At 44.9% G+C, this 25336-nt stretch overlaps 1 protein-coding gene across 1 annotated transcript in view; it reads right to left on the reverse strand.

Annotated features, from left to right (window-relative positions):
- The window catches only part of PRKCE (protein kinase C epsilon), a 509705-nt gene extending 485083 nt beyond the window's left edge, over window positions 1-24622 (reverse strand). The window contains exon 1 of the mRNA XM_065891335.1: window positions 24103-24622. Within this exon, the coding sequence (XP_065747407.1) occupies window positions 24103-24450 (348 nt within the window). The 5' untranslated portion in view covers window positions 24451-24622. The remainder of the gene's footprint in view (window positions 1-24102) is intronic.
- Window positions 24623-25336: the final 714 nt, after the last annotated feature.

The raw sequence follows: 25336 nt of genomic DNA on the forward strand, positions 1-25336 counted from the left end.
TTGCACTAAGTTTCCCAAATGCCCACAGATGCATGACTTCTAGAATTTAAAAATACATTGTATTTGTGAACTCTGAGTCCACTGAGCCTGAGCTTATACTCAGAGAAATGAAAACGGTTTCCAGAAAATTCCAGGATAAATTTCTGAATGGTAAACAATTTAATTGTCTTGGAAGAAGAGTTCCCTCCAAATTTTCCTTAATATAAACGTTTTTGCCTTCTAACTTCTCATCTATAATATGTCCTTACCTAATACTTATTTTAACACTCTGATTTACCCAAGTTTACTCTGTGCCCTTAAAATCAGAAAGAAGTTTAGAAACAATTGGTGCCCTTAACTAGCACATGCATTTTTTATTTGGCAAGAGCTGTTGCAAAACATTTGCAATCTGCAGAATGTAACAACACTGGAGAGATTTTTAAAACCTGATCCTTCACTAGAATTATACATCACACTAGCAACAAATACCAAAATAAAATTTTAAATCTTAACTTTGGTTTCTTTTATTTTTTTTTAATTTAAAAAAAGGACATTTTAAGAATATTTTGCACTATATAATTCAAAAGAATTATACTGTATATTCCGAATGCATGTGAACATGGGTAGAATATTAAAAGTTTAAGCAGAAAAGCCCAAAATTTCAATAATGAAGTATTTACATACACATATAATCCAAGAAAACCAAAAAGAAAGACTTGAGGAAGGCAGAAAAGCCAGGTAAGTCAAAATTCCCTTGTTACAACAAAGAAACAAAGCTTTTCTCCTGGATCAGTGGATGAACCACCAACTTCGTTGATTTGGTCCTAAAGGATATTTCAGACTCATGTAAAATAAGGTTGATATTTACACTGTGCGGGCAGAAAAGAGGGCAGGAAAAGCTAGTGATATGCTCATCTCACTTCCCACTATCTCTGCAGACTTTCTATCACTTAATTCACGTTTCAACTGTCCTCATGTTCGCTACCTTAAACAGCCCTATCTATTCCAAGATGAAATTCCCCAAAGCAGATCTAAAGCAGCCATCAAAGACCCCAGCACCCACAAAGATACCCGTTCCTCTGAATTACCCATCTCAGTAAAGAACACCCAGAGCCACCCCATGGCTCAAGCCAGAAACGTGAGGTTCATCCTAGATCCTAGCCACCCTCATCCCCGTGTTCAATCCACCGCCAGCTCTGCCTTCTCCAATCACTATCAGCCCTGCCAATTCCCACTCCAGGTCACCGGCATCTCTAACGGGCTAACTACCACAGTTCCCTAAGTTTTCAATCTTAGGGATCTCTGGTCCATTCTCCAGGGTGATAAATTGCAAATCTGGTCAGGCTATTTCTCAGCTTAAAACTCTTTCCCTGGCTCCCCTGTTGCCCCCAGAATAGAGCTCAAACTCACCAATTGCTATGCACGCAAAGTAGCTCCTCATGATCCAAGGATTAATTCTTAAGGAAAGAAGGGAGAGAAGGAGGGAGAAAGGGAGGGAGGGAGACAGGAAGAGAGGGGGAGAGAGGGGGAGAGAGGGGGAGGGAGGGGGAGGGAGGGGGAGGGAGGGGGAGGGAGGGGGAGGGAGGGGCCAGCTGACAAAAAAAATCTTACTCTTGCCCACGCCTCCAACCCACTCCCATCCACCACCCCACTTCACAATGCAGTCACGTTTTTAGTTTCTCATTTTAGGTCTCTGCTTAAATGTCATCTTGTCACAAAAGCCTCTCCCTACCCCACAACCTAGTTCGAGGCCCCTTTAAAGTGGCACACGTCACAGCACTTCCATACTGTGTAATTGCCCATTTGCTTATCTGTCCCCCAATTTGACTGGAAGGACTCTGAGGTCAGGGTGCATACATCTATCATGACCTAGTTATATCCCTAGGGCCTGGCTTGATGCCTGGCACAAGGCAGGGGTTCCCTAATGATTTGTTGAATGAATGAGTGAATGATCTAGAAATGAGGAAGAAAAAAGGGAAGAATGGAGATGCTTGACACCTCCCTCCTTCAGCAACTAGCAGTGACTAACCACAGAAGGATGGGCGTGTGCTGCCTTTACTCCAAACCTCCCTAGAACCTGGACTGAGCTTTTCACTACCCTCTTCATTACAACAAATCTTCCATCACAATGGAACAATGTGTGTGTCCGGTAGAGAATGAAAGGGTTATTGGTATCTTCACCCCCTGGCGCCACTTCCTGGCTTTCCTTTGGTGGGTGGGTCAGAATTTACTTCAAGCAGAACCATCCTTCTCTCTATCTACACTCCAGCCTTGAACTGAGTCCTCCTCTTAGTGTAAAAATATAGTCTTTATTGATGTCACTCTGAACTGCATGTGTTAGGCGAGGAAAGGGCTCTGCATCCTTTAAGAAATTATTAAAATGTTTTAAATGGTTTTGTTGCACTTGTTTTGGTTTTTAAAAATCTCCTTCACAGAGCAACACTTCGATCACTGTAATGCTTGCCCTGTGAGGCAAACAATTATCAAAATACAGGCTACTGGGGGCACCTGCTCAGGTGAGCTATGAAACGTCGACAGGGCTGAACATCTAGCAGAGAAGCAAGGGGAGGTGGGGGCAGACATCCTGAGATTGCAGGTGATTCTGGTAATGATCCCCTCCAGTGACGCTGTCTTGGGGCTCCCTGAACTTCCCATGACCCAGAAGATCTCCCCACTCTGGTAGTAAATAACTTCGCCAAAAAAACCAACACACCTGGCATCCATTAACCACCATGATTGTAGAGCCAAGGCAGAAAGTCAACGTAGAGAGGCTAAAGCTGCTCATGTCAGAGCCTGGAGTGGAGGCAGTGACTTGGAGGAAAAGAAGCAAAACGCTGAGATACTTTCATTTCCACCATCAGAGTTTTGCCCCCTCCCCTGCCCGGCATGTGCTAGCTGGAAGCTTCCTGGTGGATGGCGGCCTCCCACCTGGGGCCCTCTGCGAGCTGAAGGCCAGCTCCCCAAGACCCCTGGGAATTCCCAGCGGTGCTGGCTAACAAGCAGAGGCCTGAATGCTTCTTGCATGACCTTCAGCCCAGCCCCTCCCCAGTCTCCCCTCCTCCCTACCTCAGATGATCAAAGATAACTGTGCCAAGTAGACCAGCTTGCTGAAAAGGAACAAAGTTAGAGGGAAATAAGGGGTGACCAAACGAGGAAATGCACCGCTGAATTTCCCCAAACCACATGGACCTTAAAACTCGTCTGACCGGTTTAAAATTAGCCAATACCCAGGAGAATTTATTAAATGCAACTGTTATTATTCATTCAGATTCACTCCAATTCTGAAACAAGAAATGACAGCGAAATGACTACTCCCCCCACACGGTCACAATCCCCGCACTGCTCCTGAGATGGGATAAAGGCATGAAAGCAAAGACTTACAGCATCATGTGTATCCACTGTCAGAAAAGGACAGCTGAAAAGAGTTGAAGGCTTAGGTTAAGATGATACAAGGCTTGCTGGGTCTTCCTAGTTTGAGGAAACATTTTCTAGAAAGGAGACTGCTTCACGTATGTGTACAGAGTGCTTTCTTGTGCTGCTCCTACTTTGCTTTGCAACATACAATGTTCTAGAGTGTTCTGTTTGTCTGTAATTTATGATGAAGTCCAGCCCCCAGGATCTGTCTGCTTTCTCCCTGGTCAGCCAGCCTCAGAAACTTCCACACCACCCCTTCCTTTCCTTCTCCAACATTTAACAAGCCTCGAATTGGAATCAGGTGTATGAATGACCTAGGGAATTCTTCGCCTTGCTGAGGCGAATGTAAATTAAGATACTGGATCTACAGCAGGCATAATCCAAACACAAAAATCTTGCTACCAAAAATAATCACTTTTCTCACCTACTTTCCGAACAGTTCAACCCCCTTCTTCCCTTTGCCTTCAAGTTCATCAGTTTGAAGCCCGGAGTTCTCCTAAAATCCTCAGGGGTACCAGAAGACGAGTTTCTACAGACTAAATTCAAGTCTCCTATCCCTCCACTCCCCTTAGGCAGTGCCTCCCTCTTTTCAGGAAGCAATCTCTCTTTTACATTTGACTTTCCATAAAGAAGCTGGAGTTTTATTTTTCCTTGGCTTCCAAACTGTGCTTTGGACAGTGCCATAAAATTCCTCAGTAATTGATGGCCTGTTTTTCCTTTAAAGCGGAAAAGCACTAATCCCTCACAGACGAGGGAGACAAGCATTTCAGTGTGAGGTGATCTCGAGATATGTCCACTCAGCATAGGTGAGCTGGGTCCTGACCCACTGCTGAAGGTTTATGTGAAGACCCTAGCCCTTGACATAGTCTCAGTAATAGCCTGGTCACAGGACAGTACCTGGTTTGAAAGCTTCCTCCCCGCCAAAAAAGCTCATCTTCACCTATCACTGACATCTGAAAACTCCAGAGGTAGAGATATCGCCCTCTGGGTGAAGGACTGCTGCCTCTCCAGCCTGTGTAACTCATTATGTGTGGACACCCCAGTGTAAATGAGTTTATCAGCCAAGAGGAACCCAGGAACCCTGACTGGGCCCCAGGCTAGGAGGGGCCCTCAAAGACATGAAAACCTGAAATCAATCTTTGCCTCCTTCACATTTTTTAACTGCAGGTCAGCTCCCACGATCACACTCAGAACTTTGCATGTAGCTTTCTCCCAATCTTTTCTAATAAACACAAGGAGATGAAATATTAAAACATGCCTCCACAATAGAGTTGATTGGTAGCAACCCAGTAACAAGTGATTTCTGAAGAGAAGGAGCAAGAGTTAAATGGCACTTGGATACTATTCAGCCTGACCTGAGTCAGGAAGGAGGAGGAACCACGGGCCTCTGACCTCAGCCCATGTAATTCCATATGAATGACCCCAGGAACCATAACATTAGCTTGGCGACTGCTTTATAATGTCACTGGCCAAAGACAGAACAACAATGAACTACTAGAATATCATGTAGAAAATCCTACTAATAAAAGCCCTATTTGCACTCCTTTTTTCATATAAAAACAACTGTCCAGCCTCAGCTTCTCTCCCTTTAGGGTCAGAGGCCTATAAACAACACTTGGGATCCTATTTTTAAAAAACAAAGGTCTAGACTTAATGATTAAAAGATTAACGGGGGCTTCCCTGGTGGCGCAGTGGTTGAGAGTCCGCCTGCCGATGCAGGGGACACGGGTTCGTGCCCCGGTCCGGGAAGATCCCACATGCCGCGGAGCAGCTGGGCCCGTGAGCCCTGGCCGCTGAGCCTGCGCGTCCGGAGCCTGTGCTCCGCAACGGGAGGGGCCACAACAGTGAGAGGCCTGTGTACCGCAAAAAAAATAATAAAATAAAATAATAAATAAATTAATTAAAAGATTAACGGAAACTAATAATGATCCCTTCCTGCTCACCACATCAGTCTCCCTTGGTCAACAGCCCCAAATATGTAGTATTTGCTTTATATGGTAGAGGCCAGATTCTCAGATAGTACTTCCTAAATGATACTACTTAAAGATATATAAGGACTGTCCCCAAAACAGTGTTGTATGGCCAAATGAGTCTGGGAACACTATTCACTCAATTGCCATCCAGAAGACTAACGGAAATCAGCATATTAAAGGCTCTGAAAAGTCCTACAATAAGTGTTTTGCTTTATTTAATCCATTGTTTGCCAAATCTACTTGACACGCATTCGTTTTTTGAATGGATTCCTTTTTTGAAAGAATAACTTGTTTTATTCTGCAGAACACATTTTGGGAAACCCTACTCCAACTTGAAAGGAAGGATCTTGTCAGTACAGTAGGCTGAATTACAAAATCAAGGTATCCGGACACTCCAGAGAATTCTGGAAGTCGGGGGAAGAAAAAGGGAACTTATTTTTTAAAAATTACCCCTCATCACGGTTTTTACCATCCCCTTGACATGTAAAGACCAACCCCAGAGAGACAGGCAAATGGTCATCTCATCAAACAGGCAAGTTTCAACTTTCGTCAGCCCAAAGGTGGTCTGATCATCTGCCCCAGTCAACAGCTGAAGAGCAAACTGAAAAGATAAATAAATAAATAAATAAATAAATAAATCAACTTCCCTTACTAAAAGTTCTAGACACATGGTATTGGCATTAACTTATGACCAATAAATGGGATGGATGGAAAATGATGGATGATGGAAGCCTGGTAGGTGGGTGATGGTTGGATCCAATGTGGTAGAGCTATACAATCACCTTGATAGGAATGAGGAAACCTGTTTTCTCATATTTTCACTGTCTCTACTGGAGTTTTCACTTTGATCAAATCACCTACGCTCTGAGCTCTTAGAGTTTTCCATCTATACATAAGCGTTAAGTGAATATCTCTTATTAAATAGCAGTTTTTGCATAATTTCAGCTGGAGGGAAAATGCTCCATGGACCTTTCCTCCATCTGCTTATTCCTAAGAGAGAGAGAGAGACAGAGAGACAGAGAGAGAGACAGAGAGTCAGAGAGAGAGAGAGAGAGAGAGAGGGAAGCAAGAGGAGGGAAAGAGAAAGGTAGGAAGGAATTTTTTTTTTTGTGTGTGTGGTACACGGGCCTCTCACTGTTGTGGCCTCTCCCGTTGCAGAGCACAGGCTCCGGACGCGCAGGCTCAGTGGCCATGGCTCACAGGCACAGCTGCTCCGCGGCATGTGGGATCTTCCCGGACCGGGGCACGAACCTGTGTCCCCTGCATCGGCAGGCGGACTCTCAACCACTGCGCCACCAGGGAAGCCCTAGGAAGGAATTTTGATTCATCTGAATGCCTTTTGAATACAGCTTAAATGTACAAATATATAACGGTATCAAGTGTATAATGGTATTGATATCAATACTTTCTGGACCAGGCCCTGGGTCCCCTAGGTCAGTGTGTTTGGGAGACTATATACCTGTACCTGTGCAGTAAATAGCCTCATCCTAAAAACCAAGAGACCCAGGTCCTCATTCATCTGCCCCAGCCTCCAATTCATCATTTAACTTCCCTGGGTCTTGTTGTCCTCGAATGTTAAATTACGAGGGAGAACATCTATTTACCACCATACAAGTTTGATGGGAAAATCAAGAGAAACAGTACAGGTTTTTGAACAAATGTATTAACCTTGTGCAGTGCCATGAGGGGTGAGGTCAAAACACATTATTTTCCAAAGACACCACATTCTTGATGAAAAAGTGCAAAACTATTCTGTGCTGCTGAAGTGTAGCTAGTGCCACACATCACAGGGCGCGAACGGAGCTCTCTAACCTTGAACTTCGGATAGTTCCACGCATGGACCCTGAGGCACCACTATCTGATACTGAATGCCATTTGCAGGGGTGTCAGGAGATGGGGGCTCTTTGAGAACATAAGGTATTTCAGTTCATCAGGTCACTTTTGCATCCTACATGGTTGTGAACTTGTTCACTAAGGAAGCCTCAGGCAGGTTTTCCAGAAGCAGTCTATCCCACCCATTCTTCAAAAGCCACCGCCTTTATGGAATTTTGGGGGTGAGGAAATTGGAAGCTTACGTTTTTTTTTTTTTTGGCTGTGTTGGGGCTTCGTTGCAGTGCATGAGCTTCTCATTGCAGTGGCTTCTCTTGTTGTGGAGCACGGGCTCTAGGCTCGCGGGCTTCAGTAGCTGCAGCATGCGGGCTCAGTAGTTGTGGCACGTGGGCTCTAGGGCACACAGGCTTCAGTAGTTGTGGCACGCAGGCTCAGTAGTTGTGGCACACGGGCTTAGTTGCTCCACGGCATGTGGGATCCTCCCCGACCAGGGATCCAACCCTTGTCCCCTGCATTGGCAGGTGGATTCGTAACCACTGCGCCACCAGGGAAGTCCAACTGGAAGCTTATTGAATGCAGGGAAACCTATCTTCTTTCCTTTCTTATCTCTCTCTTACTGGTACTCATCAAAAGTCTGTTAAGGGCTTCCCTGGTGGCGCAGTGGTTGAGAGTCCACCTGCCGATGCAGGGGACACAGGTTCGTGCCCCCGTCCGGGAAGATCCCACATGCCGCGGAGCGGCTAGGCCCATAAGCCATGGCTGCTGAGCCAGCACGTCCGGAGCCTGTGCTCTGCAACGAGAGAGGCCACGACAGTGAGAGGCCCGCATAACGCAAAAAAAAAAAAAAAAAAAAAAAAGTCTGTTAAATTAGAAATTGTGTTCTACGCCAATGTTTCTCAAAATTTTTAAAATTTTTACTGGAACCCACAGTGAGAATTAAGATCATCATATAAATAATACTCACATAAAACTGAAGCAAAAGTTTTCTAAAGTAATATTTATGCTTACTGCCTGCAATGCATTCTGGTCATTTTGACATTGTTCTATTCTATTTCCATATCTAAAATCGCTGTTTGAGAGCCACCTAATTGATCTCATGACCTCAGTGGATGGGCCCTGACCCGTGGTTTGAAAAACTCAACAAGATGTACCCTTATTCTCTTTTCTCATGTCTTTCCCCATCAAAAAGAAAAACAGATCCTCCTACAAAAAAATAGACGAAAGCTCCGAAAGTTCTTAATCGACTTACATTTGAAAGGGTCAAATGATGCTCCCTTGTCTAAAATCCCAATTCCATCAGAGAAGTCACATGGCAGTCATCACGGTATGTGGGCACCAACATGGCCCCCCCTTCAGCCATCAGGGACAAGCAATGGTTTGGATCTCAAATAGTATCGGTGTAACATATCCATATGATTGATAACTAACAATGAAATTAATTATAAATATTATCTGGATTATATACATTTTGGTTTTTACAGATACTACCAGCCAGGCTGCTCTCTAAAAAAAGGCTTCACTAATTTATACCTTCACCAATAGGTTAGGACAAGACCCAGTTTCCTCTCACTCTGAAACTGATGTGAGCGGTCTTTTCAAGTGGGCATCGCTTCACCCTTTCCTATTCCCAGGGGGCAGGCGCCAAGGCCTCTCCTTTGGAGCCTCCACTACACCTAGCACGCCCCAGACACAGAGCAGGGCCGGAGGGCATGACTTGTGGATCCTGTGCTCCTTCTGGGCCCTGAATCTCTCCCAGCACAGGGAAGGGCTTCAAAACACATTCACGACAGGCCTAATTTACTCTCCAGGCACTCAGGAGGCCTTCTCAGTCTCAAAAACTGCTGTACATCCCACCCACAGGGGATGACCACATGACTCCACTTTCCTGCTCTTTTCTGAATCACTGTCTTATCTGTCTTCCTCCCCTTTTCCCCTTAAAATAGTTGGCGTTCGGTTGTCTGTGCCCAGTCATATGATAAGCAGTGATAAAGACAAAAATTTTAAGAGCCAAGAAGGGATAAGGAAGCAAGGAGAAAGAGACATGTTCTCCTGCTTGTGGGGGTGGGCTTCTAAGACGCCAGTTTCCTAGAAACAAAGCCCGCAGATCAATTTTAAATCCTCAGCCCTAACAATGTGAGGGTAAGGCAGACTGTTTGGCTCAGAAATCCAAATGTTGCTCACCGCTCAGTTTTATCAGGGACTTTGGGGAGATAAGATTCACCCTAGTCCCTGCCAAGGGACAACCTCTAGCCTCAATTTTCCCATCTATAAACTTCACATGAAAATGCCACACCCCTCCCCCAAATCCCAAAGTGGTTCATCATCGCCGTTTAACATGTGTGTGACATATTTCATTTTTCAGAGGTATAGTAAATGAGTCTTTCAACACCATGAGGTAGGCAGAGCCAATATGACTATTCCTATTTTACAGTAGAGGAAACTGAAGATCAGAGAGGTTACATTTCTTCCCCAAGGTCACACAGCTCATTAGCAGCGGAGCTGAGTTGATAAAGAATAAACAAGCCACTGTGAACACAGCACTCTGTGAATGTATGCTGGTCTATAAATGCCTGACGCAGACAGCAAATACAAACTCGGCAAACCACAGTCATCTCCTATGTCACTCATGACAACAAGAACTACTGTCTATCGGAGACACGGGCCTCAGACAAAAAGCAAGCCCCAAGCCCAAGTCACCCTCCAACACAGAAAATCAAATCAAATGGACTCTGACATCGTAAATCCCAAACCACATCATCTACAATTTATTTTTTACAATAGAATTAGAATAATAATAATAATAGCTAACATTTTAAAGTGATTATCATGTGAGAAGCCCTTTTCTAAGCACTTTCTATGCATTATATTATTTATTCCAAACAACACGATAGTAATAGGTAGAGATTACTGACCTTGTTTTACGGATGAAGAAATGAAGGCTCAGAGTGGTTACCCAGTTTGTCAAAAGGTCACACAGCTGGTTCAGTGGTACAACCAGGATTAGAACCCACCTCCCTCTAATGCAAAGCCTCTGCATTTAACCATGACACCACCTGCCTCAGTTTGCAGTGGCTGTGTTGCATCTTTCCCCTGCTTTTTTTCAAAGTCAACATATCTATTAAATAACTGGGGAAACCTGGGGTGGGGGGGACAGAGGGAGTTTATGGGATTCTCTGTACTGCCTGTTCAATTTTTCTGTAAACCTAAAACTGCTCTAGAAAATAAAGTCTATTAATTTTTTTTAAAATGCTGAAATAAAAGATAAAAATCCTCCCCATGTATCAGCACTCTCTCTTGCCTTTTTCTTTTTTAAAGCACATACAGATGTGTGTGTGTGTGTAATTTTTAAAATATGACATTCTTTTCTGTCATAGAAGGAAGGAGAACACCCCAGAACAAACATCTAAAGGACACCTTTTTTTAGGTAAATCTTACTGTATTTAACGTTCAAATTTTTTGGCCCAGCAAGTATCTATTATGTTCAAGGCAATACGCCAAGTGTTAGCTAGCACAAAATGGCACAAGTTTTTCCACTCAGAGACCTTTGCTGCCTCTGTGAGAGAACAGAGACAGAGGGTATGGGGTCGTCAACAGCAGACAGCAATACTTGTAAAGGGAGGGCACAGATGGGAAACCTCACCAGGATTCCAAAGGCCAAAAGAGCAGTAGCCTGGAGAATTCTACGAATGATGGCCCAAAAAGGATGAGACTTGGTTGGGTGGCAAGAATATCCCAGGAGGATGGACATGGGGAATCAGAGCACAAGGAAACACTGGGCGCAGAGGACAGAAACAAGCCCTCGCGGAGGAGGTTCCTAGCGCAGAAGATGTGGGATCCGCTAAACAGGGAAGGGGGCAAGCCACGCAGGGTCCTGGATGTCTGGCAGGATGATGGGGCTGGACTCTATCCTACAAGCTCCTGGGGCAGGGGGAGACTATCCTTGGTTCTGAGCACCCAGAAAGGGGATTTAGTGCTACCGTACAACTCTCGCACAAATCCTCTGGATTCCGGAGAACCAGCCTAATAAAGATACGAAAACCAGTCCTAAAGCTGTCGTCCTGAATTAGTACTCAGGCACCTGTAACTTAAATGAGATAGTCTTCTCTAAAATGAAAACTAGTACTAACGCTTTTCATAAACTAGGAAACCAAAGCTTGAGGATGTTAAGTGAATCTTCACAAAGTCATAAAGCTACAAAAGAACCAGACCTGCTGCTCCTGGGTGAAGTCTGAAGAAGGATTTGAAGGAAGAAAAGGACTTTTATGACTGAAGAGAAGAAAAGGCAGTTTCTGAGAACTGACCCATAAAGAAGGGCAGATGAGCTATCTGCCACACTTATTTTTGTTATTTCAATATAAATTATCTAAAATGAAATCTGAGCTGAAAGACCAAGGGTCTTAACAGAAAATTAACCAGTAAATGTATAGTTCCTTATGAGCACACAGTAATCTTTTCAAAAGACTGGCTCTTCTTCAACTCTTGGTACTCCTTAGCAATTCCAGTGTCTGGGTCAAAAGCAAAGTCCTACTCTCTAAATGGAGTGGCTTTGGGTGCTGCCAGCATTTCGGCTAGGACAACAGAGCGATCGGCATGCACTGCACTGGAGGCTGGGCTTACAGAAGACACGCATAGTAGGGAAATGAAGTCAGATGCTTTGGCCCAGAGAAGTGGGACATACACCTGGACCACAGCAAACTGGGCTGTTAAAAACCCTTCAAACCTCAGTTACCACATTAGGCTCACAAACTGACGCAGGTGTTGTTCAGGTCAAACTGCAACACTGTCTCTGCTTTTTAAAAAGGCAAGAGGGAGCAATTTGTTGGGAAGGTCGGTCCATCAGGACCAAAAGAGAGCCCAAGGGCAGGGCATCTATGTTCCCTGTACCTCCCACCCCAAGGGGTCACCTAAGAAGAGCTAAGTGTGGGATTCTAGTTCTGCACACTTGGAATTAGCAAACCCTGAATTCCTGTTGCTAGCTCATTTCAGGGAGGGAGGGAAGTAGGGACTGAAAAAGGTTTTGCTTAAGACTCCTTAGCTGGGAATTACTGAACAAAATCTTCAGACAAAGCACAATTTTACCTGTATCTAGTAAGAAATATTAATGGCAGATATTTCCCAATAATAATTAACTACCATTTTTTTAAAACTTCCTAGAAGCTGGGCACTTTTACATTTCTCATCTAATACTACAATAACTCTACAAGACAGCTCTTATTCCCCTTTATAGATAAGAGGCTGGTACAGATATAAGTTAAATAATTTGCCCAAGATCATGCAGCCAAAACTGATAAACCAGAATTCAACCCAAGATGGACTGACTCCAAAGCCCACACAATTTTTTTTATGTTCATGAATTTGGACAAGCCACCACTCAGTTACATGAAGGATGCTACAAAGCTATTCTCCATCTCTATTAGGCCTATCAAGAAATAAACAAAGGAAAATTAACTGGAAATACAGGATGAGAGATTGAGGTTAGCCCTCAGGATAGTTTTCCTTGCTAATAAAGAGTTCAACATATCATGAGTGATTTTGTTCAACACTGTGCTCTGAGCAAAATTCCTAGAACATAGAAACTATTCAATATATATTTGTTGAATGGCCGGCTGGCTAGTTGGCTGGCCAGCTAGACAGATGGATAGATTAATGAATGAATACCCCATGCTACTCACTGTTCCCTTTTATTGGATAACTTAATGCTTGGGGTTTTTTTGTGTGTGTTTTGTTACTGAAGCAATTATTTTTGGACTGCATTCTTACTTTAATCTCACTGATTTCCTGACTGCCCTCATAACCCAAAATGCTAGAAACCACCAGTCCAATGTTCTTTATGGTCTCCTTTCAACTTAGAGGCTCCCTTCCCTGTCTATTCAGATTCCATTTTCTACAAGGACTGGCTCCAAATCTTACCGAGAAGCCTCTGCCAACTATCAGAACCCACAGTAATCCCCCCTCCTGTGAATTCCCACAGTTCCTCGAGTTCACTTTCATAAAAGGGTGTTACCTTTGAATGCCCAAGTGGCCCACTTGAGGAAGCCCATTCTTTCTTTTTTCTAATTATAATATTTTGCAAAATACGTCCACAAAACATTAGCTTTATGGTGCTAACAGTTTTTAACAAGTAAGAGCATTCTATGACAAAATAATTTTGGAAATAAGTGGTTCCATACAGAGTTATACAAGTCCCTTTGCTACAGGCCATCTTGGAGTCTTTAATATACTAATGTGCGTTTGACTCTGTAACATTTCCCAAACTCTTTGATCACAGCAACCTGAAAATATTTGAAAGATATGCTGGCAAATACTGGTCGATCACATGCTCCATCCTTGCTGGCTGATTGATGATTCGATCAGCTGCCCAAAACATTTTAGGTAATCATCAGTCTGGAAGGTAGAGAGATGGATTCACAGACCCTGCATTCTAGAAATTCTGCTTGCTTGTTTGTTTGTTTTTAGAATATCCTTTGAATGGCTCAAGGATACAGAGGGCTCCATTTTAAAAAATAAGTGTATTTTTGTGGGCCTTGAACACTAGGCGAAGAAGTGAGCTTTCAAAAATACCTTTGTGATTTTGATCACAACAACAAAGAAGGATGAGGAAGGGAAAAGGCAGAAGCTGGAAGTTTCTCAGGGGAGACAAGACTTAGCTACATGGAGACCAATAAAGATAAAATACTATCAAGTGCTAGGTTGAGCACAGTCAAGGCCCCAAATGCAGAAAGCCAAGTCAGGATCGTTGTTCACACAGGCCTTACTAAGTCTCTAGACTGTGCAAACTCTTGCTTTCACAGATGTGGAGTTTAAGGTCCAATGCCACTTGGTAATAGAAGTCACCTGACTCACCTTTCAACAAATTTTTCAGGGAAAGAAAAAGGTATTAGCCAATCCAAGTCTGAAGAGGTGAGGTCTAGGTGTCCCCAGGCTCTGAAAGTTTTGTGAAGAGCTCTCCTTCTTAGCTGTAATTTTACATACCAGGACATTTGTGTTATTCCTTGATTAATATTGTGTCTCCTACTAGTCTATACACTCCATGAGGTCGGGGACCAGCTTCTAGCATGGTGCCTGGCATATAAGGTACTCAGTGAATATTCACTAAATGGCTGAAAGGATGGCTGGAACAATGAAGGAAGACTCCTTTTTGTCGACTGGTTAGAATCTTTTGTGGGTTCCACCATCCTTCTTTTCAGCAGTGTACTGGATGATGAACTTCTAAGAGGGGCAGAAGCTAAGTTCGCCTGATGAAAGAGTGCTGCTTATTTAAGATTCTACAAGACAGACTCCAAAGAAGCAACCTTTTACTCAACCCACGGATGAGTGAGTAGGTTACATGCACCTTCTGAGTGGCTCATACTCTGACTGGCGTTGAAGACACGTCTGCTCACAAGATGCTTACATCTGAGAATTTTTAGGGCAGTGAAACTGCTTCATATAATACTATCATGATGGATATATGTTATTACACATTTGTACAAACACAGAATGTACAACACCAAGAGCGAACCCTAACGTAAACTATGGACAGTGGGTGATTTTGATTATGGTATAGGTTCATCAGTTGTAACAAATGTACCTCTGGTGGGAGATGCTGATAATGAGGGGTCACATGCATACGTAGGGGGTGTATGGGAAATCTCTGTATCTCTTCTCAATTTTTCTATGACTCCATGACTGACGTAAAAAAAAAAAAAAAGTCTTTTTTTCCTAATACATAAATAAACCCAGAATTTATTTTAAAAGAAGAAAACAAGATGCTTCCATCTGGCTGCAGAAAGACAATGGGCACCAAGAGTTGCTCTAGTCTGAAAAAAACAAACAAATCTATTCACGAAGGACATAAGCAAACTCCAAGTCAATTTTTTCATCAATAATTAATCATAGATGCACCTGCTAAACCCTTCTTGAACCTGATTACACTTGAAGCTGGGTCAGTAGCTCAATGAGTTTATTCCTTGCTGGCAAATGAAAGTGACTAGCTTCAAAACTAACTCTCTGAGACTTCAAGGTGAGGTAGAGGGGACCAGGATGGGGGATGGGGGGGAGGTCCTCATTCCTGAACCTGGATCTGGTGACAGGCTTGTGCCCCTCCTCTTCCCAGGCAATAGATACTACAGAGCTCAGTCGTATTCTGTCCGGAGTTTCCATTCTGTTTAGAGGTCGGCGAGGTACAAGGACAACAGTCCGTCCCTGTCCTTCCCGTTCTCCCAGCACAGTGCAGAGTTTTGCCCACTTTGCATGGTTTCTGCCAGAAAATTAGATTCCAAACAGGTGCAGCCTGCTAATTAGCATTATAATAGATTGTAATTACTTAACAAGCCCATATATACCCAGAGGGACTTGAAGAGAAATATAATGTTTTGCCAAGTGTAGCTTTTACTTCTGTTAAATACTGCAGGCCTGCTCCAGAGTTCTTTTCAACTAAGTGAAACCCCTGGAAGCTTTGTCTGCATGTGCTTCAAGGAGCTTTGTGAGTTCAGGTGCTGGAATGCAAAACTTCACTTCTTGTTGCTGCCAATTACAAAGGGTGTTGCATCTAAAGCCCTTATGAGAATTTAAACTTAGTTTTAAACTCTGCAAAGGAAAGACAAGTGGGCCTTTTCCTTCTCCCCCTATCACAGCACCTTGCATGGGCCCTGAGCACCCACAGGGTATACAGTTCCCTCTTTCAGAAACCTCAGACAATCATTTTGTTCCGTAATGGTTATACAGCATTTGTAGCCTTTATTTTTTTTTATTTTAAATTTATTTTATTGAAGTATAGTTGATTTACAATGTTGTGTTAATTTCTGCTGTACAGCAAAGTGACTCAGTTATACATATATATACATTGTTTTTCATATTCTTTTCCATTATGGTTTATCACAGGATATTGAATATAGTCCCCTGTGCTATATAGTAGAACCTTGTTGTTTATCCATTCTATATATAGTAGTTTGTACCTACTAATCCCAAACTCCCAATCCATGCCTCTCCCACCTCCCCTCCCCCTTGACAACCACAAGTCTGTTCTCTATGTCTGTGAGTCTGTTTCTGTTTCACAGATAAGTTCTTTTGTGCCATATTTTAGATTCCACGTATAAGTGATATCACATGGTATTTGTCTTTCTCTGTCTGACTTACTTCACTTACTATGATAATCTCTAGTTCCATCCATGTTGCTGCAAATGGCATTATTTCACTCTCTTTTTATGGCTGTAGTACTCCGTTATGTATATGCACCACATCTTCTTTAACCATTCATCTGCCGATGGACATTTAGGTTGTTTCCATGTCTTGGCTATTGTGAACAGTGCTGCTATGGAAATAGGGGTGCATGTGTCTTTTTGAATTATAGTTTTGTCCAGATATATGCCCAGGAGTGGGATTGCTGGATCATATGGCAACTCTATTTTTAGTTTTTTGAGGAAACTCCATACTTTTTGGAACCTTTATTTTTTTGTGACAGCTTCCACCCTTAAAAATGGTTTGACAAGGACCTGCTGTATAGCACAGGAAATAATATTCAATATCTTGTAATAACCTGTAATGGAAAAGAATCTGAAAAATAATATATATATATGTCTGTCTGTATATATATATATATACATATATAATTTTTTACAATGTATATGTATAGTAAATCATCACACTGTACACCCTAAATGTATATAATTTTTATTTGTCAATTATATCTCAGTAGGCTGGAAAAAAATAAAAAATAAAGAAACCTCAGACTTGATGGAGATGCTTCAGCTTGGTGCAAATTGCCTCATGGAAATACTACAGCATTCTCTCACAAAAAGAACCATCTTTAAGGATCCCATAGATTTTTATAAAATAAAATATCCTCTTCTCCTGCCTTATCCTTACTTCTTTCAACCATACAGAAAGATCGTTTAAGGAATTCACTCAACTGCTTATCTTACTGGTCTTCCCAACTAGACTTCCTACTCCTCAGAGGCAGGAATGATACCACACACCACTTTGTTTTATCAAGCCTCCGGTATCTACCACAGGGCTAGACCACAGAGGGTGCTAGGGGAATACACCTTCGTTGGACTAAATTCATTCTTTAATGCAACAGTGTGCCAGGAATTGTCCTGAGTACCAAGAATAGAGCAGTGAACAAAAACCTCCACATTTATTGAACCTCTGTTCTGGTGCTAGAAATGAAGACAAATAAGAAAACTATATAATATATAAGATAGATAAGAGCTAAAAAGCAAAAATAAAGCAGGAAAGGAGCATATAAAGTTTCAAGGAGAAGAGTAAAATTTTAGACAGGATTGTCAGAAAAGGCCTTACTGAGAATGTAACGTTTGAGTAAAGACTTGAACCATGAGGGCATCTGAGGAAGGAATATTCTAGAAAGATGGAATAGCAGGTGCAAAGACTGAGGCAGGAACATAGTGAGTAAGTGTAAGGGTGTCAAGTGGGTCAATGTGACTGGGAGAGGACTGAACGGTGAGGAGTACTGGGCCATGGGGTCAGAGAGGTCATAACAGGAGGCCTGACCATGGTGGCCTTACAGATGGTGATAAGGGTTTTTACCCTGAGAGGTTTGTGAGCAGAGTGACATGATCTGATGAAGTTGGGGCAGGGGGTACCACTTAGGAGGCTGTCGAAATAATCCAGGCATGAGATGACTTGGACTTGGGCCAGAGTGGCGTCGGCAGAGGTATGGAAAGCTGATCAGATGTGGGACAATATTTTGAAGGCAGAGACAAGAGATGTTGCTTGAGGGACTGTATACGGGGCAGGGTGCATGAGAATGAGAGGCGTCGAGAATGGCCTGGGCAATTGGAAGGATGGAGTTGCCGTTTCTTGAGATGGGGAAAACTACGAGAGGCTTAAACTGGGGAGGGGGGACATCAGGTTGGGACATAATTGAGTTTGAGATGCCCTTTATACCATCATATGGCCATGACAAGAAGGCAGTCGCATATAGGAGTTGTGAGTCTCAAGAGCAGGTATGGGCTGGAATTAGGAATTTAGAGTCAACAGCACTGAGAATATATTTAAACCCATGAAACTAGATGAAATTGGTACAGCAAAACCAAAAGAGCAGCTCCCAAATATTCTTATTTCCAATTACTCAAATGCTTCAATAAACAATTAACCTTTGACTCCAGTGGTCACAGTTCTAGACTTTCCAAAACAATCTCATTTCAAGTAATTCTAATATTTCCAAAAAGGCAATTGTTAAGTGTAACTAAATCAACTTTATTTTTAGACAATGTGAGACTTCTCATATAAATACATTCACAAATCAAAGAGAAAAATATCTTTCACTGGACAATATGTTCTGATTTAAGATTCTAAAACTATGAATACACGCACATAAACCTTCAAATATTAATAAAAATTGTTAGAATGTACTGTAGCCTGGCCCCTTGCTAAGAACTTTACATAGATTCCCTTATTTCTCACAGCAACCCTAAGAGGTAAGAACTATTATATTCCCATTTTACAAACAAAGAAACAGACTTAAAGAGCCTAAGTCACGCACCCAAAGACACACAGCTAGTGACTGGTCCAGGCATCCTGCAGTTAGAGCTCACAGATTCTGGGTGAGGGGCCCACTGAGGAGCTAGGGAGCTGATGGTCTTAAATATTCACTAGATCTGCTGCTGGTCAAAGACAGAGAAAGAGGAACAGGACAGACAGACAAGGTCTGACAGCCCATGAGGCTCGAGGCCCTTTAACTTCGGGCACCCAAAGTCAAGCAGCTCTCTATGATAGCACTGGATCAAGAATCACTCTTAGGGTAGTTGTTAAATAAGTAATTATGTACCGTGGGGAGCAATATTTAATTAGATGGTAAGGATTATATGAGTCGGTAGGAAGTAGAGCAGGGAGAGATCCGGAACCTCAGGTGCTGGGGGACGAATTCAAGGCATAGGTGCCCACAAAGTGGGTGTGAACCCTTCCCAGGGCTTCGGTGCCCCTTTCCAGACCATCCCACCTCACTCTATTTAAATGATAATAGAAGTTTTCAGAAATCCTCCGAAAGATTGCCTTACAAGAGTCCTAAAGACAGAGGAGATGGGCCTTTAGGCAGCGTATATCAACACGTACGTGCTCAGGCCACCAGCAGAACAGACTCAGCTAGGCTAGTTTCACTGGAACACGTGTCCTCAGGCTCTGCCCAGGGCACCACCATCTGAACCACTAGGCCCCTCTGTTTGGCTTTGGCATTGTAAGACTCTCCCCAAGGGCTTTGGGGCCCAGGGGCATCGCCAGCCCCCCCAAGCCTAACCTCTCCAAAAGGGGCATCGGCCTATCCAACAGGGTCAGCAGGGTGGGATAATTTTGAGAAGCCCTGTCAATGCGCTACTTTGGAAAAATGAAACAGAAACACTAGAGTCCCATTCCTTGCCAAATGAGACTCCCCGAATGAAAAACATTTTGGAGGCTAAGAAAAACTGGCTTCCTTAGGTCCTGTATAATAATCAACTCAGGAAAGAACCTTCTCTAGGGCCAGCCCCATGGTAGGTTTAGGGGGACATAACAATGATAGCTATAGTTGTTAAACATTCACAGAGCCCTGACTGAGGGCCAGGCATTGGCTTATACACTTTATGTGTTCCTTCTATCCCCATGACAAGCCCGTTTCATTACAGGTAGGGACTTGTACTATCCCCACTTTTTACAGAGGAAGAAACAGAAACACAGGTTATATCACTCCCTAAAGGTCTCGAAAGTAGTTGGTGGTAGAGGTGAGATTCAAGTCCAAGCAGCCAGGCTCCAGTGCTCTGCCCTTAGGTGCTCTGCCACGCCACCTCTCAGACAATGACTTTCTGTCATTAGTACTGTTATGAGTGCCTCTTCCACAGGATGAAGCATGGGAGTGACACCAACCAAAGATATCTTCAGAGGCAGGAAGGGGAGAACAGGAGAGAACTGAGGCTAAGGATATAGACTACTGAGGTGACAAAGAGCAAACTCCAGAGTGTGACAGGACCAGCCAGCTGTAGCGGCACGCTCCACCCACCCTCTCTGCCATCCCCCTGCTCCCCCATCATCTGTCCTAAAATGCAAGTGCGGCTCCAGCCAGCATCCATTCAGCCTCTGGTTCTCACGGGAATCCCAATACTTCTAGTCTACCCAATCCTGATTATAAATCTTGCTTTAGGAATGATAAAAGTCCATTCAGAAATCTCAGGACATTTCTATGTACAAAGTCTTGGTACATTAATTATCTGGAGACTTCTCCTGCCCACAATTTCTATTCTAATTCAGTGTTTCTTAAGGTATGGTCTGGTCAGAATCTCCAGGACATCTTGTTAAAAATGAGTATTCCTAGCACTCGTCCTAAATTACAGAATGAAAAGCTCTGAAGGTGGGGCAGGAGAACCTATATTTTTAAGCCCCTCAACCAGTGATTCTTCTGCACACCAAAGTCTGAGTAGCGTCATTATCTAGTTCTTAGGAAACAAGCTATGACAATAGTATTTAATGGGATTCTGCTTCAAGTACAAATGCAATCTTCCCCTCTCTCTGTAATAAGCTTTCTTTAAAGCAATCCCTTTTGTCATCAAAACTGATACATCTCTCATGGTCTGGAGAATAATATCTCAGCCTGGTTTTAAACATTCTAGAATCCACCTCAATTTTCTCAACTTTCTCCCGCTCCAGTGTTTCCAGAGGGTGGCCCCCGTAGCACTAATGATTTTAAGAGGCATCTGAGATAAACTTTTCTTTTTCTTTTAGAGGCCCAATGTTTATGTTAATATAAATGAAGAAAAATTGTAACTACAGTGTCCAAACCTGTGATTTCATGAATACTGGGGCTTCAGTGGGAAATAAAAGCATCAATGTTTAAAAATATTAAATAAATATGTAATAGTACAGGCAGTACTCAGATAAAGGTCTTAAATTTGGGAAACCTCAAATTTGCCTTTGTCCTTTCTGACAGGCACCCTCAGTTTCAGCCATGTGTCTCTGACCACAGGCATTCTCTGCCTTTATTCCAGAGTGTCCGTGCCCATGGAACACTATCTCCTCTTATAAATGTCTCTTTAAATGTTACCCATCATTTCACACCCAGTTCATGCCTCCTTCCAGGAACCTCCAGATTCTTCCAGCCACCCCAGCACACTCCCTTTTGGAATTCCTGTAACATACTTAAGGTACCACTCATTTATAACATAATTGCTACTTAAGTGTCTATATGGATCTATTCAGTGTCATTTCCCTAGTGAAACCGAGCCTCCTGAGAGTAACCCATGGTCTCTTTTACTCCTGGATTACCCAGAGAGCTAAACGTCCCTGGTTGGATCCGAGCACAAAACAGGAACTCAGTGACTACGTGGGAACTCATCATGTAGCTGGATGAAATGTTCCACAGCACTGAGAGAAGTGGCTGTTGCAGGCCCTCAGCATCTCCTTACTCCAGGCCAGATTTCTCAGCCACATCTCTCCATCACTGTCAGGTAAAGAGCACAGAAGCCAGAGCCTAGGAAATTCTACCCAAAGGTGTGATTCTGTGGGTGTCCCCTGGCCGACAGGGATGGGAAAGGTGACCTCAGCCATTCCAGTGGCAGCTTGTCTGTTTCCAAGGGCCAGTCACCTCTGCTGCTGCATCCTCACCCTCAGTCTGGAAGAACCAGAATGGCCAGAGAACCCTCGTGGAAACAACCACCAATGGGCGAACAGAACAAGCTCCACTACTTGGTTCATCCCGTGACTTTGGCCTTTCCGCATCTCAAGTCTTTGAATCTATCCAATACCTGTCATATCTAATACACACCCGCTATAAGGCAAAAGAAACGCTGATTTTGAAAGCAGTTTAAATTATCAGGTACAATAAAAACATCAGGGACCACAGCACATGACTCTGCAAGGAGAATTAGACTGGGAGGCCGGAGGGGTCAGTTCTCCACTGGGCCAGCCGTGAGCAATAGGAGGTGTGGTCCCTCCTTCCAACTCTGCCCCCTTTGCTTGTCACATGACCTCAGGTACCCACTTAGCTGCTCTGGGACTCAACGTCCTTGTCCGTGAAACTTGCCTGTGCACTAGATGATCTGGTCTAGGGCCAAGTTCAACGTGAATTTGAGTACCTTAGAGAATGATAGCCAAACAAGACTAGTGCCCAATGCACACTTCACCGGATGTGCTCCAAAGTGGGGATGGTGCCCCAATGTTCCCAACATTTGGGTGGGCCCCAGCAAAGCATCATCAGAGACACTCAGACACCTTTCCCTCCAACCAGCATCTGCATATGGATAAAAGCAGACCTGCTGTTCGCCCTACCTGCTCTCTGCCTCCCTGTCCAACTCCTTCATCTGAATACACGGCAAAAGGCCCCATCTCCTCACTACCATAGTCATAGCTTTTTCTTCCCCTTCACGTTCTAAAACAACAACAACAACAACTTGAAAACCACAGGTTTTTGGTGTTAAGATCTGGCTTTGAAATTAGTAATACCTTCAGCTCCCCCTCAGACATGCACCGATTTCATGAGTGAAAGGACTGGAGGCCAGTGTGGAGAGGAAATGGGGAATGAGTGGGAACGCCAGTGGTGCGAGGGAGGCAGTGGCAAGGGCCATTGGTGAGCTGGAATGGAATGGAATAGCATTGTGTTCTTTGGGATTCCATAAAGGTTTGCCTGCTTCCCACAATCTTCTAGGGCTATACTTGGTGTGGTTTGTTGGAGCTTCCCTGTAAGCCCCGTAACCATGGTTTCGGGCAGACTACATCACAGCTGTGAGCATAAAGGGAAGAGGCTTTTTCCTATTTTCCCCTAAAATTCCATATCCTTAAAATAGATATACATTTATAAATGTATATATGCGGGTGTACGTACACGTATATGTATGTAAGGCAACATGCCAAGGTGGTTCATGTGCAACCTCTGACCATAGGACAATTGTGAAGTTATTCATCTTCAATAATTAAACACCTCTCCATGAGGATCAGATCTCTCTCTTTTGGGGTAGACCAAAAATCCCTGAAAACATATATACCCAGAGCCACACCTGCTCTTGGTGGAAACATGTAACAAATCTGAAAATAAAGAAATCCATTTCCTAATTGAACACCTTCCCTCTAAAAAAGAGCTAAAGCAAGCTTGCTTCTCCCTGCTTCTCCGAATGCCAAGGTTTAATGCATTTGGCTTATAGTATGTGCACAAGGCCTGTTTCCAAGTCCCTAATATTTTGACAATGTAATCGATTAACTCAGTCTCATACTTAGTATCTCATTGCACAGTGTCTTGAAAATCAAAACAGGGAAACGATATAACTTGAAGTCGGATTCAAAGCACTGACTTCCAATTACTCACTAGCAGAACCATTTGTAGAATACAACAGTCGTTCCAGATGGATAGGCAATGCATTGGGCAAAACCAGCTCGGCCGATGTTTCTGGGACCCTGGAGGGGACTAGAGGAGAAGACATTTTTCTCCCCGTATGTCAGCAGATGAGCTAACCGCCAGGCAACAGAATAGAAACGAGCTAGCTTCCTCCCGGAGGGAAAGATAAAACAGCTCCTCAGTGCTACGCAGGACAAAGCCAGGACGTGCAAGAAGCCTTCAGTCTAGGGCTCCACGTGCCTCTCCAAGGACGGAGGAACCCACACACACACAATCACACACAGCCAGCCCACCGCGCGCCTGCGGAAGACGCCGGGTTCTCCGCCAACCTTCAGCACCGGCGGCTCGGGGCTCCCAGCTTGCGAGCTCCCTGTAGCACCCGCTGTCTGGAAGGGGCAGAGGGCCGTACCCTCTTTCCAAGTCTCTTCTTCCTTGCCCCAATGCCTACTTCTTCCCAACTACGAAGTGGACTGTGCTTCCCCAAAGTAATTGAGACATACACACACACACCTCAGATGGCACTAAGACCCTGCGCCCCACGACCAAAGCCAAGGCCAAGAGTCTTCCCCCGGAACCCCAGAGCCGCGCTCCTGGACCAGGAGGCGCCCAACTCACCCAGTCCTCGAAGTGGCGGCTCCCGTTCTGCAGCAGCTCCTCAAACTGGATGGTGCAGTTGGCCACGAAGTCGTCGTAGCCGATGGGGGCATCATGGAAGACGGCCAGCTCGATCTTGCGCCCGTTACACACATCGGTGACGAACTCGTCGTGCCAGGCCGGGCTGTTGGTCTTCTGCTTGGTGGCCGTTTGGCCGATGCGCGAATCGTCCACGTTGAGGGCGATGTAGGGGTCGAGAAGGAAAGTCTGCGGCCGGGGTCCCACCGCATGGCGCAGCGACCAGGCTGTGGGCTTCAAGCTCACGGCCTCGCAGATTTTGATCTTAAGAAGGCCATTGAACACTACCATGGTCGGGGCGAGGAGTGGGGGCCGGGGTCACTCCGTCCGCCTCGAGGGCAGGAACGAAGAACCGACGCCGCGGCGCTCCGAGCACGGGGACTCCTGGGTCCCCTCTCGCCCCACCGCACGCTCTCCCTACACCTTGTAGCGTTGCGCCCTGGCGCGGGCGATTCTCAGCCAGTGCATGTATTTCCTCGCCGGGTTCCTAACGGAAAACAGGGAGGGGGGGGAGAGCTGGGGGACGTCCGTGTTTGGAGCAAGTCTCTCCCCCCCACCCCAACAGCAGCACCTCCAGAAGAGGAGATGAGGTGCTGGCTCCGCTGCAAGCCGCGGGGGCTGTGTCGTCGCCTCGCCGCCTCACTGGGTCCGGGCTGCGGGGAAGCGGGCTCCGCGCCCGGCGTTTACCTACCTTTCCGAAACATAATCCCCGAGAAATTTCGACTCCGGGAGGGGGAGGGGGCGGTGAGACGGGGCGGGGACGAGAACCGGGGGTGCAGATTTCAACCCGGATCCTCTTCGCACACCCAGCGCCTGCCTCTGACCGCGCGGGGCGGGGGGATGGACCAAGGGATGTGCAGTCTATCCGGAGGGATGCATGTCGAGAGGAAATGGTCCTCCTCGGAGCCAAATTTTTAAAAATCCACAAGCCACACGGCCAGCCCGGCCGCCTCCTCCTGGGCGAAGCCGCGCCGCGCCTCAGTCGGCGATCGGGAAGCGCCAGGAGTCGGGAATCTCACATCCGCGCGGGGTCGGGAGTCGGGGTGGCCGCCGCTAAGGCTCGGGGCGCAGGCCGGCAGCGGGCGGTGCGCAGCGCGGCGGCGGGGACGGGACTGCGACTCCGCGCGGCCCCACCTCCCGGGCGCCGGCGCCCGCCTGCCGCGCTCCCCGCGTCCCA

Source organism: Phocoena phocoena, chromosome 14 (genome assembly GCF_963924675.1).
Source record: "Phocoena phocoena chromosome 14, mPhoPho1.1, whole genome shotgun sequence".
Lineage (NCBI taxonomy): Eukaryota > Metazoa > Chordata > Mammalia > Artiodactyla > Phocoenidae > Phocoena > Phocoena phocoena.